The 15,543-nt window shown below is 38.9% G+C and overlaps 1 protein-coding gene across 2 annotated transcripts in view; it reads left to right on the top strand.

Annotated features, from left to right (window-relative positions):
- The first annotated feature begins 1,373 nt into the window (after positions 1-1,373).
- MTA3 (metastasis associated 1 family member 3) overlaps positions 1,374-15,543 on the top strand; it is a 134,093-nt gene continuing 119,923 nt past the window's right edge. Inside the window, exons 1-3 of one of the 2 annotated variants that reach the window (XM_079298589.1) lie at positions 1,374-1,577; positions 3,439-3,506; positions 5,342-5,435. In XM_079298589.1, the coding sequence (XP_079154715.1) occupies positions 1,550-1,577; positions 3,439-3,506; positions 5,342-5,435 (190 nt within the window). In that variant the 5' untranslated portion in view covers positions 1,374-1,549. The remainder of the gene's footprint in view (positions 1,578-3,438; positions 3,507-5,341; positions 5,436-15,543) is intronic. The other variant, XM_079298590.1, reaches the window with a different exon arrangement.

Here is a 15,543-nt window from a genome sequence, read left to right as displayed (position 1 = left end):
CTGTTTCTGTCCAAATTCACTCCATGCTGGATGAGGGGACATTGTAAATTTCCTAGTGTGGGGAATCTCCCTGATGTCCAAGTGCAGACTTAATGCCTGCAAGCTCTTTTCCTCATTTTTTGTTCAATTGGTAATGGCTGTGACAAACCAACTACTTGAATTAATTGTTCTCTTGTCTTGGAAGTTTAACCTGTTTGATTTACTCAAGAGTAAAAATAATAATTCAGTTCTCTGCTGAGGTCATGTTATTGTGCCTCTGGAAATACCCAGTTGGACAGAGTTGGTACTTCCCAAGGAGTTTCTGCTGACTTTGTTTTTTGCTCCCACAGATGTTCAATAGAGGGAGATTCCCCTTTTCCCTTTCAATGCTTGAATGTGCTGCTGTTTCTAAAATAAGAATAAATCACTGTATCATATACCTGTTACATGTGTTTCAGAAATATGCTTCCCAGTTGCCGTTTTGACACAAAGTTGTAGTCACTTGAGAAATTAAGTGTCCTAGAAGTAGATAAAAACTTAATAGTCCCAGATTTCCTTAGAGGAGATAGGAAAGACAGGATATGATCGTTTGAAGCACCAGGGACGATCATCCCTCCTTCTAATCAACACAGTTTGCTGCAGCTCAGAATGAAGTGAAATTTTAGTTTGGTAAGACTGAAGCTGCACGTGTAAATATCCAGGGCATAAAACAAATAATAAATCATCCCCTTTGTCACGATGATAACAAGCATTTCTCTTCCAAGGAAGCGTGCCACAGCAGGATCAATTGGTTCCTAAGGTGTGTGGATTGTTCCTTACGGTGTGAACTTTGTATAAACCGGGGAAATGGCTACATATTACGTCAGTATTGATGTTTTTGAAGCATCTCTCTCATCGGATGATTTGAAAGCATCTCTTTGGACGCTTTCTGCCTCCGAGACCAGCTGCTAGATTCATCTTTATTTTGTCGTAGATGGTTTCTGCTGTCTGCGAGCGGAAGGAGCTCCGAGAGGCGCCGTGCCCGGGCCGGGCTGGGCTGGCGGGACCCCGCTCCGGAGACGAACAAAGGGCCCTCCAAACCCCTCACCAACAGGTGTGCGCAAGAATCAAAACTTTTTTTTCTGGGATGCTACTGGGAGTTGCCAAAGGAGAGAGATCCCTCGGCCGCTCCGGGAAAGAGGCAAACACCAAAAAACCTCCCGGGCCGGAGAGGAGAGGGACAAAGCGGCGGGAGCCCGCAAAGCGCGGCGTGCTCGGGGCAGGGCGGGGAGCGCCGGCACCGCACCTCCCCCGGCCCCGCCCGGCCCGGCCCGCCCCACCCCACCTGCGCCCGGCCCGGCCCGGACCCGCCCCGGGGGGAGCGCCGCTTAACCCCTTGGCCGCCGGCGGCTCCGGAAGCGGCGGCGGCCCCGTGGGGCGCTGTGTCCCGCCCGGGCGGGGAGGGGTGGCGGCGCGGGGTGGGGGCGAGCGCGGCGCGGGGGGGCGGCGGCGGGAGCCGCTCCCTCCTTGCCCAGCCCGGCCCGGCAGAGGCGGCAGGAGGAGGAGGAGGAGGGCGGCGCAGAGCGCAGACATGGCGGCCAACATGTACCGAGTGGGAGGTATGTGCGGACGCGGCGGAGCCCCCCGCGCACGGCCGGGGCGGAGAGCGGCGCTGCGGGCCCGGGCGGGCGGCGGGAGGCGGCAGCCGGTCCGGCGAAGGGTCGCCGGGCCCTCCGCGGGGCGGAGGACGCAGGTTCCTCCCCCGCCAGCCCCGTGCGCCGGGTGGGAGCCCGGCCCCCGCCGCCGAGGAGGAGAAGGGCAGCGCCGCCCTCCGCGGGGAAGGGGGGAGCGGCGCCGCCGGCTGCAGCCCCCGCGCCGCGGGCCGGGCACGGCCGCCCTGCCGCCTCCTCGCCGGGGCGGCCCCGGTGCGGCCTGCGGGCCCCGCCGGCGCGGGGCGCTGCGCACGGGCTGCCCGAGCCCACCCGCGGCCGCTCCCTGCCCCCGCCGCCGCCGCGGCCGAGCTCCTCCGCGCCTTCCGTGCGCTGCGGCCATCAATCATTCATCCGGCCGCGTAACCGGGCATTGCTGTCCGCTTCCTTCGCTTGCCGCCCCGATACGTGACTGCCCGGCGGAGGGCGGGGGGGAGAGGGCGTTTAGGCGGTGAAAAACACGGCACATGTTTGCCTTCCCGTGCCCAGCCTGCCGAAAATGACACGGATAACTTTGGCTCCCGCACGGACGGAGCGATCGTGGCACTGTGCCCAGCGCTGTGCCTCAGGTGCACCCCTCAAGTTAGGTGTGCGGTACTGGGGGCTCAAAAATGGCTCTGTCCTGTTCTCTCAGCAGCCAGAGCTGAGAGAAAAGATGCGTGGAAATGAGGGGTGATGATGGTTTGAATCCCTTTCTGCTGATGTTTCCAGATACCCTGACAGAGCCACAGATCTGCCATCTGCATGCTCTCTCATTAGGGTATTTAGATGGTAGTCCCATTAGCCTTTACTCAGGACAGTAATCCTTCTCTGAGCAGGTAGTGGGCAGGGTTTACCTCCTAGGTTCTCTCTTTTTTCGTTGTCATCTTAATAAGCACTCATGAACACTGTCCAGAAATCATATTCTTTCATCAGAACTACCTAAAGCGCCTTTTCGTTGTATCATAGTATCAAAGTGTTGCAGGAGACTTTTATACGTTGTTACAGTTTCTCATCCCGGTTTTAAAAATAAAGTTCACATGGTGAAGAAATACAATATCAAATTTAAAGTGCAGTTGGCATTTGATGGGTACTTTTTCATTGGACAAAAAACAAGTTTTCAGAAAACTATTGAAGGATATGCACTGCATGTCAATTCTTTGTATGTTACATGGGAGCTTTCAGGATATGAGTAAGCTTCCATACACTCTATAAGTTTGTTTCTTTTTTTTACTGGTGGTGCTGGAAAAGACTTTGTCCTGAAAGATCCTTGCTAATCTCCTGACAATTTCTGCTTAATATAGTTTTCATCTTACTGGACAGAGATAACAACAAGAGCAAGTATTATAAAACATACATTACTCATTGGGACAACTCTACTGCCACAGCACCTGATAATAAATGAGGTGCCACCTCTTACAGAAATGTTAATTTCCATAATATAGAAACTTACTAAAGTGCTCAGTTCTTAAATATTCCCTGATCAATTGTGAGAAGTTATTCCTTCTCTATCAAAATTTAGGAAGCGTGTGGATTACTGGATTACTGTGAAAACTTTAACACAAAGCATTTAACTTTTTTCCATCTTAATTGTTAAAGCAGATGTAGTGCAGTTATAACCAGAATTTAGGAACAAATTATATTAACCCTCAGCATACAAATACATCACTGTCCCAACATTTATGAAGAAATCTCAACCCTTTCTAGGTTTAGAAGAATATTTTTGCCCTAATAGTGATATGTCTTTCCATTGTTTTTGGTATTTCAGTGACTCTTCCTTTTTTCCTTTCAGATTATGTTTATTTTGAAAATTCTTCCAGCAATCCATATCTCATTAGGAGAATTGAAGAACTTAACAAGGTACAAATATATAAGATTATTTCTTAACCTTTGGCAGCAGTCAATGTGCTTGTTAGAAACTGAGAATTATTGTCATCCCTTAAGATTTCTACTGTGGTAGGGTTTTCTGGTGGTTACAGAAAACTTGCTATGTGATATCCTGTAATTCTGCCCTGTTACCTAAGGAAACACCCAGTTGCTCCTTCTTGGTGCATAGGATTACTCTGCTGCAAAAATTCTTCTAGTGAATTCTGTGGATTCTTGGAGAAATGAATGAATCTGATTCTCTGGCTGAGGATGACACTGTGAATCCATCTGGAATGACAGCCATCATGTAATGTGTCTGCTGTTAGATAGATGCCTAAAGAGCTGGAAGATACCAGCGAGACTTTGCAGTGATCAAATAACTGAATATGTGACTTCTGTGGCTGTTTATTGCTCTGCTGTTGGCAGCTGTGAATGAAGAATGGGCTTTTGAATAAAGTACAGGCTGTGTTCTCTATTCTGTCTTTATCCTGAGTGTATTTTCCTAAAAAATAGGGGCTCTATTGACTGTCATTTTGTGGAAAGCATGATTATTATTCTTCACTCTTACACTACTAAGAATAGCATGAAGTTTCCAAATGTATTATTATTTTTACTTTTCCCTCAAGCACTATTAAAACTTACTGATGCACTACTTCAAAAGTTAATTGTCAAAATGCCTATCATGATGTAAGCAACGATTTAGATATTATTATATTTAGATATTTTTCCAATGGTTAGAAAGTGAATTAAAAAATTGGTGACCTCCAAGTGGCTTTTTTCTTATTAATGAAACAACACTATGCCATAGCAGACATCAACCACATTAATTGTTAGTGCTGTCCAACACAACATCCACTGAACTTGTGCATGGCAAATAACTTTTGACTTTTATTTTGGGGAAGAAATTTTTTTATTCACAGTAATTTACTTGATTCCAGTCATGTATTGAATGTAATGTTTATTGTTTTTATACTATATAATTTAATTTTGGTCGTGCAGGGTAAAACAGAGTCATATATTGACTTTTTTCCCTTAAAGAAAGGTTGGAGGTTGTAGTTCAGACATCTTAAATGTCACTGGTTTGCTTACATGTATTAAAGGTATTGAGCAAATGTGGAGATGCTATGTATGTATGTAATGAAATGCTTTGATTATTGTTCTACCAGGGACAATACTATTACTATTTTTTTGTAAGAAACTTAAAACATTATACTTTTTAGTACTAAATAAATAGCTCAAGGTAAAAAAAGTACTTTTGTACCCTTCAAGGAGGAGGACACAGTTCTTCAAATAGTAGTAAATTCCTTATAGCAGATCATGGTCCCCATAATGAGTCATGAAAACAACACTGAAATAAATAGCTCTTTTATCTTAGAAGCTGTTGTGACTTTTTCAAATAAACCTTTCAAAAGTCTTTCAAAAATACTTTTTCAATAAATATTATATTAATTGAGATTCTGAAAAAATGCCAGAGTACTTTGAAATATGCATTTTTGTCTAAAGCTTGATTGTAAAGAAACATTCATGAGATTCTAGCATTTCTGAAGGATTCTTATGTTGGTGTGATACTGGCATTGCACCTCTGAACACCTGAATAAAATATAAATTCTGAGGACTCAATAATTGTGGTTAATCCTCTTGTCTGGTCTGAAATGGTACTGGCCTCTCTCAAGAAGATTTTATTTATTGGAGTAATTCTGTTGATTTCAACTTGACTGATCATGTGAGAACTACTTATATGAGGGAACACTCCAAGCAGAGAGCATTTAATTTGTGTTACTCAGTTGAGGAGGGATACATTCTGACTTGATTTTCTCTCTCTTTTGTAGACTGCCAATGGGAATGTGGAAGCAAAAGTGGTGTGTTTTTACAGGCGAAGAGATATTTCTAACAGCCTTATAATGCTTGCAGATAAGCATGCTAGTAAGTAGATGGTATAGGGCATTTTTTCTTATTAACACAGCCTGCTCAATTTGTGCAACTGCTTAAAATTGGAGGTTTTTTGGCATGTGAAATATGTATTTATGTTAGGCATTTGTTAATATCCAGTTAGTTACTTAGTATTATCTGATAGTCTCCTGTTCCCATCAGTTTCTTCTGGGAATTAAGTTAAGCTGTATTCATGTGATTGAGACTGTTCATCTGGGGGAAAAAAAAAAGAATGTATCTTTTCATCTGGAAGATACAGCTGCATTTCTTTTTTATATCAAAAGTAATTCTTTGTTGTAAGTCAATTTAAGATGAAGAGCACTTTTGATTATTTGATGTGACTTTTTTGAGTTAAACATGTATTGCTTAATGTAAAGAGTGAAATGCATCCTTGGGGACTGAAAATCACTGGAGATTGTAAAAGAGCTATTATGTGCATTTATGCTAAATGTAGATATTAGTAAAAAAATAGGGGGGTTGGTTTTTTTCCTTTTTTTTTTTTTTTTTCTCTCAGATAAACAACAAGTGGTAATAGGTGAAAAAAAGCCCTGTTTTTCAATGTAAACCTAATCTTTTTTGGAATTTGCCTTTTGGTATACAACTGAAGTATCATATTGTTCCATAACTTTTTGATGAAAAATATAATTCTGAAGAGAAAAAAATATGATTCTGAAATTATAATTGCGAACCTAAAAATCTGAGATGAAGAGTAATTTGCAAAATACTCCAGTCATATTTGTAAATAACTGAAACATCAAGTACATCACCATCTCATCAATTTCTTGCCATATGCTATTAAATACCATTTTGATTATATATTATATAATTGAGCTTTCAAAATTAATCTGTGAATAAGTTATGTAGAGGTTCTAAATGTCTAATTTATCAGAGTGAATCTCTTGAAAGACATTAGATAATGCCAACTTTTTAGTGCAGATATATGATGTTGTAATTAGGTGCTTTAAAAATACCTTGCAATTTGTTCAATGACCAACTGGTAGTTTTGCTCATCCAGGTCTGGTTAGTGAAGAGAAACAGCCAACCTTTGGCTTTTGTTTTATTCTTTTATTTGTCTTAGAGAAGTGGGAGTGATTTGAGTACATAGTATGAAGTACTAGCTTGGCTTTTATTGGAAAACATATTGCTTATATGTTTTTCTTACTTAGTTGGGTGCACACTATAGTTATTTGTGACCTGTTTATGATCATGATCATCTGCCATTGCAATCATTAGCCTTTTGAGTTCTTCTAGCTGAAATGTATAGAAACATAGAACTTTAGGTGAGCCTCACTAAACTAACATTTTTTTTTGTTTTTCCTTTCTACTGGAGAGGGCAAGAAAGTATGAAAAGGATAAAAACTTTGCTGTAAATACCTTTTTTTTTAAATTTGATTTTTAAAACATGGATCTTCTAAATTTGTTTTAGTTGGCTTGTGTTTTAAAAAAAAATGATATCCTGTGGATATCATTCAATCGGGAAAAGTGAATAAGATTTTTCTGTTTTCTTTTATGAGTTTGAGATTGCTGTTTGGTCAGCACTCTGGTAGAAAGGACTTGTTGATGGTCTGCTGCTCTTCTATAGCATCCTAGGGGTTTGTTGGTGTCACTAGGAGTGCCATGGAGTCTTCTATCATGTTTTCTCTACTGGGATTCTCTTGTGGTTTTGCAGTGAGAAAACAGAAATGTGATTTACAGCTGGTTCAAAAACCATCTTAAAAATGCCTGTGTCTCCCAGGGTATGAACCTTCTAACCCAGCACTCTCATGAATTATGTTTCTCTATGAAGATTTCTTCTGGACACACCTGTGGAATCTGTAGTGCCCAGTTCTCTTAGGAGAGCTGTGTTACATTTACAGGGGGCAGCACGTAGGGAAGGATTGCTCACCTAGAATTCCTATAGCTCATAGAGCAGATGAAGTTAAATGTCAAATCAATTTAAAGGCTTTCATTCTGGAATAACACAGTGTTCTGTTTAAAAATAGGGTGTGTGTAAACAAAATATTTGTATATTTATGGATTGAATGTTTTGGAAATTTTTTATATAGCTAAACATGTTGACATGTCAACACTTCTACCTGATTTCGTAGAAAATAAGTGTTAAAAGATGCAATTTTCTTAAGGAATGGAAACTCTAGTTCAGCCACTGATTTCTCCTGTGTGCCTGTTTGGAGAAGTCTTAAGTAAAAAGTCTGCTTGATCTTTTCTAATGATATTTTGTCTTGCTGGAATTTATTTTTTTCTTTATGATTGAGAAAACTGGTCTGAGGTATGCATTTCTCAAGATTTTGGTAGGTGGGGATTGGGGCTTTTTTTGACTGATACGTCAATTTCTGAAGGTTACATTTTGAGATGTAGACATGGTCTCATTTACTAAAAAAAGAAAATAGCTTTGTAAGAAAATATTTTGGAATTTTAAAAATAAATTTTTAGTTACTTGAGAAAGTTTCAGAGTTATTCTAAAAAACATTTGGGAAACATGGAATAAAGCTGATCTGTGACTATTACTGGAAAGGAGCCAGTATATTGTTTTCCTAGGGTGTTTGTTGTTGTTATTTTTGGGGAGGGGAATTGGGATTTTGTTTGTTTTTATTGCTTGGGCGTTTTTGTTTGGTTGGTGTTTTAAAATGTAGCTGGGGTTTTTTTGTTTGTTTGCTTTTCTTTTAAGTTGTCTTCCAAAATATTTCAAATTTGCCGGAGGGGGGGAAACAAATTTTCCTTATGTTATTCTAAAATACTTGGGTACAGAGTAGTTCCCTTGTTTTCAAAGAATATCACTTATCTGTGAGGAAATTGTATTGCCTTCTATTCTTCCCTGGAAATAAAAGAAGTGTTTCAGGTGGAATTTAATTAAGGAAATTTTTATTTGTCTACCAGCATCACGTATGACATCAGTTTAGATCTGGGAATAGTTCTAGAAGTTGACTGTAGCCACAAAATCCGGGGATTTGGAATATTTTATGGGCACTTGAGGAGTTTGTTCACCTTTGATTTATGTTACTGTAAAATAGAGTTTGTGGTAAGGACAACTTGAAATACAAACCAAAATAATGTTCAGGATCATCTTCTTGATCCTGTGCAGCTTTCTGATTTTAGTAAGAGAACTCTTCTGGGGTGTGAACTCTCACCAGCACTTGGGTGGTAGTCATCACCCCAGGGTCACAGTGAGGGGGCTGCTCCTTTCTTGGCATGAGCAGCAGAGTAAGGCTTCCTGTGAAGGGAAGAGAAGGCAGAGAGATGAAGAGAGCATGGCAGGCAGCACAGGAGACAGATATTGCAACAGATACCCGAGTGCGTAAGCGAGAGGACTTGGAGAGCTGGGACAGAAACACTCGGCTCGTTAAAATGGGTGAAGCAAACATGAAGGGGTGGCATAGCCATGTTTCCTAACTAAATGGAGTGATTGAGAAATTGCCAGCTGCAGCTAAATCTGTAAAATGTAGATGATTCTTTATCTTCAGTAGAATTAATGTAAGTATTTTAGGGCAAGGTTTTAATAGCTGTGGAGAGGAGACTCTATCAGCTTTGTGCCAGCACTGGTTTTGGGTTACAGCAAAGGGCTCAGGTTCTGTATTTCCTTCTTTTGCAATAGATTTGTCACAGAATTATTGAACATCCTGTATTACAAGGGACACATGAGGATAATTGGGTCCAACTCCTGGCCCTGCACAGGGACCATTCCAAGAGCCATACCATATCTGGGGTTTATTCACTATTACATTATTGGAGCTGGGTGGGGTGACCTGAGTGCATGATGCCATTTTTTGCAGTACTTTGCACTTTAAGTTCTTTATCTGATCATGTGTTATCATGTAATACTATGTCTGAAGTCATTCTCTTATTGCAACTCCTCAGCCAGCTTTTGCCTAGTCAACCATCTGGTGAGGGTATAAAAAAATTACTGTTGTTGGAGTCCTTCATCTTCTGATTTATTAAGAGGGTTTGTTTCATTTAGGTGTGCTGAGATGCTGACTAAATGCCAAGAATATTTCTGGGCCTTTGATAAAGCCCATGCAGAATGTATTTTTTCTCATTAACACAACTGATATTCTTTTTTGAATGAGACACTACTCAATTAAAAAAACCAAAACAACCTTCTGAAATTTGTTTCATTGACAGAGATGAAATGTAAAATGAAATTTTTCTAGATTACAGAAACTGACAAAAAAAATTCATGTTCAATCTCAGTTGTTCTTTTTAGAGATCACTTACAGGCTTTACTTCTTGTTGCACATTTTTTTAAAAATTGTTCTTTTGCTCTTATCAGTCAAGTTTTGTGTCATTTTGCTTTATAAAATGGTGTTTCTGCTACAAAATTTTTGTACATGATAGTTATCTAGGAGGAGAAGTGTCCTGCTAGTGATTCCTGGTTAGACAATCATTAGGGTGGGAAAAGACTTCTGAGATCCAGCCTTTGACTGAACACTGCTAGGCCCACTAAACTTTATTGTCAGATGTTGGATTCTGTACTCAGTTCTGACCTTTGTATGACATTGATATGTTGCAATCAGAAACAAATCCAGTATTCTCTCTCTACTTCAACTTTTTGCCTGTAGAACTGTTCTCCTATAAGAAGTTCTTATTAAAGTTGGTGAAAAATATTTAATATGCCAATATGTTTTTGTAGTTGCCTTTAAAAGATCTCAAAGTGCCTTACAAACACTTGTAGTTTATTTTCTATATAATATCAAGAATGTTTCAGCATTCCTGGAAATGGCTTGATCTTGCAGAGCAGTTTAGCTGCTGCTGAGCCTTCTTACCTTCACTTAAAGGTTCTTTATATTTGAAGGGAGGAATATTTCACATATTGTTGAGACTGATTGCCAACACTCCAGATGCACCTGAGAGAATGAAGCTGTTAATGTTCAATCTGATTTTTGAGAAGCATTTTATTTCAGTAGAGCAGCAGGCTAGCAGGTATCATTGAAAATGTTTAGTAAATGAGCTTAACTTGAGCAGTACTGTTTAGCAGATTGCTCATTGATGTTCCCAAAGATACACAAAACTGAAATGTGAATTCCTTTTGTGTGTCATCAGGTTTTTCAACATATGGTTGCTGTTGCATAGTGGTATTCTTAGTACTGAACTCCAGGAAAAACACAAGAATATTGCTTGCCCTCTTCAGCAATTAAAAAAAAAAAAAAAAAAAAAAAAAAAAAAAAGGAAAGTTGTATGGAAAAAATTATAGATGTGGAGACCCTGGAGGTTCAGGAAAGGGCTCCAGAGTAAAATGTCCAAAACACCTTAACAGCTTGTTTTCTTCAGTGTTCTGGTATCTTAGTCACATATTTGACTCAGTATATTCAAAACATTTATAAAATACTTTAACTGTACTGTTTTTGTCCAATCAGATTGTAACACAACCATAAGCTTCAGGGGGGTTTTGGTGGTTCTTTTTCATCATAGTAGTTCTTGGACATCAAATTAAACAGTTATTCATAAAGGATACAGTGTTTCCTTAACCACAATCCTTTTTCTGAAAAATCATTTTAAGATGACTTTTCCTGTTACTTCATTCAAGTCACATAATGTCTTAGCATAAAAAAAGTATGTTTTGATTGGAGATATTATTTGAAATCTTAAATTGGATTTTTTTTTTTTTTTGTTTTTTGTTTTTTTTTGTTTCACTACTTCCCTTGAAAACTGTTGTCTTTGCAGCCTATGTTAAGTTAGAAGCACCTTTGGTGAAATGAACCTAAGAGACAAATATTAACTCTTCTACTGCATACAATCAATTTTCTCTATCTTGATAATTTTAAATGTTGAAATAATTCATAGTTTCTTTAAAACAAAAGTTCCAAGCAATAAAAATCAACCCCATAGTGAATACTTTTTTTGGTCTTGCTTATAGTCATGTTGGTGAAAAAAAAAGCAAAATAAATCTTTAGAGCTCAAGAGCTCAATTGATTTTGTCTCTTACAGCAATGTAAGTAACACTTATATGAAATTTTGTGGCTTTTGGAAAGTATTCTGTTAGGTTACAGTTAATTTCTTCAATTGCACTTGGTGAGAGGGCCTCTCTTGCTTTGCTGTTAAGAAAAGAGATCTGTTGATATCACACTGTGATGCAAGATAGCATTTTTCCAGTTGGATAGGAGAAAAAGGAGCTAGGAAAAGACAGAGCTGGGAGTGAAAGGTAGGAGAGGCTCTTGAATTGTGTATGAGGAAGAAGGCTTGGCTGCTGGATATGCCTGAGGAGTGGGTGAGCAGACTCGTGTAACTGGTTCAGTGAGATACTGCCTTGTTCATCTGTAAATACAAACTAGTGTTTTGTTTGCAGCTCAGTGTGCCTGGCTCTGTCATCTCTGTACACACACACACAAAGAATTGGGAGAAAATTAGTTTTGGTCTCACATAGCTGACCTCTTCTCTTTGAGGACAAGACAGGTTTGTCAGAAATCCCTGTCTGTGAGCAGCTCATCAGAAGACTCTTGGGTTTGTTTTGAAGTTGGTGTGGTGAACAGAGACAAACCCAAATATAGTAAACCAGGAAATTCAGGTGTGTAGGTTCCAAAGTTGCTTTTGTTGGAATTTTACATGTTAATACTTATTTACAGTCATCTGATAGAGACATGTAAACTAAGCAGTAGCAAATTCAGGTGTGTTGTGTTGCTTCTGGGAATCCTGAAGTCTGTGATGTGGGAGAGACACACCCTAGGAGGACCCTTAAAGGATGATACAGATAACAAATTCTTTAATCAGTGGCATAGTAGCTTTTATGCTAAGGCACTTATAGTAGTCTATGATTTTCATTGAAAATGAGCTTGGGGGTTTTGTGAGGAAGACATGATCTCTGATCTCCTGAGACAAAAGAACATCAAGTTTTCCTTCATTTACCCAGGAGAATGCCATCAGTTGTAATTTATCTGAAGAGGGGGGAGAAAATTGAGAATTCGCTGAAATACAGAAAGCCTTGTGGAAAACTACTTCCTTGTCACCAGGGAAAAGCTTGTCTCAAGGCTCCCAATTATTCTTTTCAAGGGTGCTTTGGGTAGTGTCATAAATTACGTGTTTTCTTAATTTGATTTTTGTTCAAGAACTTGTGAATGTTTTTTCTCCTCAATAGTGAAAGCAATAAAGAAGCAGTAATGAGAAGCATTTTGCTTCTGACAATATCTGAGTATTCTTTTTGTGACTGACATTTAGAATTAGTAGTTATATTGTCTCATTAACAAGTTTACTGTCAGCTCCAAGTATCTTGTAGAATTATTAACTTCTGTGTCCATTCAGGCTCCTCCTTTGGTGCAGAATGGCTTGTTAAATTGTGAATGTTAATGATCTTCTCTTAATGGATGAATTGCTTTACAACTAAGTTCATAATTTTAGGAGTTCTTTACTCATATGGCAAACCACTTTATTTGTTTTCACCTGTGTATGTGTGATCTGCATTTGGATCATGCATGGCTTTTTCACATATGAAAAATTGTCTGCTCTGTTCAATTTGTATAACTGCATCTGAATTTTTGCACAGACTGTCTAGCTAGTAACTGCTTCATCTTTAGGCTTCCAAAGTATAAACTTATAATTTTGGGCAAGTGTGTGTAGGTTAATTTTCTTTAAATTCAACAATCTTATTTTCTGAACACAGAATTTAAGAGGCTTGAATACATTGCTTCCAATTTGTCTGAATGTAAAAACAAACTATACCTAAAATCTGGATTGATTCTGTGCATTTGCTGTGAAGAGTAGAAAGCCATAAAATACTGGTTCATGTTTATGCTTAAAACTGTTTAATAGATATATGAAGCTCAGTTTTTATTTTTATTACTTAAATACCAGAAGTATTTATTTATTAAGTTTCCTTGTAAAGAACTCAGTATGGTACAAAAGGTGTCACTTTTTTGAGCTCTACTCCCAAAATAAATTTTTCACATTTAAGTGTTTAGAAGGAGAGAGTATTCACAGAAAATTGCCAAAGCATTGTGCATTCCCCCTATTTCCCTGTGCTCCTTAGGATTCATTTCCTCATGGTCACATTTAAATACACATGGCATTATTACTGTACTTGTTCAGGGTTTCTTTTGTTTTGTGGAAAACATGTAACTGTTTTCTCTCAGCTGCTTTCCTGCCTCTCATGTTTCTTAACTGTGCATGTAAGTGGTCTTACACCATTTTCTTGGTATCCTTAAAACACTTGTAGTATTTAAATTGATATTATTGATCATAACTTTTTCTCTCATGAAGATAGATGGATTTCCATAATCTCAAATTGTCCTACTTCTTTTTGTTTTCCTTTGGTTCCTAATTTTAAGTGACTTTTCCCACTTTCTTCCCAGAGCACCCACACTGTACCAAAACACCTGAGGCATAAATTTTACACTACAAAATATTGCTAGGTTATCTCTATCTGTAAAGCTCCAATTAGAGATGTGTTTCACATCTTCAAAGAGTTATCTGGTAGTCTAATTGAATCAGTAGTTTATATAATTTATAAATCTGAATGATGTAAACTCACTATTAATATAGAAAGACTTTCCCATCATGCAGTGGCAGTTAAATGAGTGATTTGGGAATCAGGTCTGATGATTTAAAGCCTTACCAGCAGTAATCCTTGAATGTCTGTATTCTACCCTTGGCAATACTCATGCATGCCTGTAACTGCACACATGCTGGTAGAGGTGGAGCTTTTTTAGCTTGGACAAGGCTCCATGTGAGAATGAGTGTAGTGCCTCCTGCCCAAGCTGATTCATGCTGTGCTCGGTGTGTGTGTATACATATATATATATATATATATATATATATATATATGCATATATATATATGTATGGTGTGAGGTATTATGGACTAGGTAGAAGTTGCAGATAAGATGAATGTATAAAGTAGCTGTGTGGTTTATCTGTAAACTCTCCTGTTAAAAGTAGCCTACACAAGTTATAGGATTTGAATTCAGCAAACATGTTGTGTTTGCCATGCCCCAAACCATGTGGAGTGGCTGTGATATTTTGCAGTGCGGTTTGTCTCCATATTTTGGTTTTTACCTCATCTACCCTTGGTAACCCTCTCTGGTGAAGTGGAGACTTGTAGTGTGAATCTACTTTGCTTCTGATTTTGATAGTCAACAAATGATTCTGTGATCCTTGCAGAGAGATGTTTTGTACTGATGTAAAATACATCACTCCCATGAGCAAAACAAGTTTGAGTAGTAAGAAACACAGTGTTTTCAGTAAAAGCCTGTTCTCCATTATCAAATTCCTAAAAGACTTCAGGGAGCTTGGTAGTTTGTTTTGACTGTCACCTACTGCCTGAATCCAAAACCTGTTTGAGGATTTATGACAGTACATGGGATGTCATCTCTGTGCATAGCCCAGCAACTCTGCAACCTGCACAGAGCACTATATATGCATATATCCAGGGGTTATGTGAGTGCATGTGCCTGTTCTACTTGTACAACAGGTTAAACATCTATCCAAAACCAGCACAACTAAATTAGCTATTTTCTCGTTTTTGATATGCTGAATGAGAGAATTTATTTTTAATTTGTCTGTTCTTGTTTTTGTGGAGGAAAAGTCATATGCAGTACTGAAGGGAGTCAGTTTCCTGTATTAAAAGTGCAGCCTTGTTTTGGCTTAAATCAGAGTTGAAATAGTGTTGGAAGAGTCAGTGACCTGTGAACCTAGACCCTGCAGGGTATTGTGGCCCTCTGCTGTGTGGCAGTTCCTTTAGGCACATCCTTTGACTGATGCTGCTGTCAGGAGTGAAATCCTGATGCAGTTATTCTCAGTAGGCCCTCAAGAGGCCCAGAACTCAGTTGCCAAGAATTATACAAGAAAAAAGGTTTTGATATATTAACAGCATTTATATTTATATTTTTGCCTTCAAATAGGGGCTAGCTTCATCTACCTTCAGGATGCTTCCCCTTTCTTTTAGTTTTTAATTTTAATTTTTAATAAGAGTAAAAAAAAAGCCAGAATCAGAATACTGAAGATTTGTCATGTATGAGATGAATAAGTGATGATTTTTGATATTTTACTTGCTGCAACAAAAATGGTATTTGAACATGTTGTCTACAAAGCGAAGTACTGAGAGTATAAGAAAAACTTCATTGGTTTACTTGGGAACAGCATATGTATTAAAATTTGAATAGTTAATACAAGGTGATGTGTTT

Source organism: Erithacus rubecula (genome assembly GCF_903797595.1).
Source record: "Erithacus rubecula genome assembly, chromosome: 2".
In the NCBI taxonomy this organism is placed as follows: domain Eukaryota; kingdom Metazoa; phylum Chordata; class Aves; order Passeriformes; family Muscicapidae; genus Erithacus; species Erithacus rubecula.
Note: the sequence above shows the minus strand (reverse complement) of the source record. Positions and strands in the feature narration are given on the sequence as shown.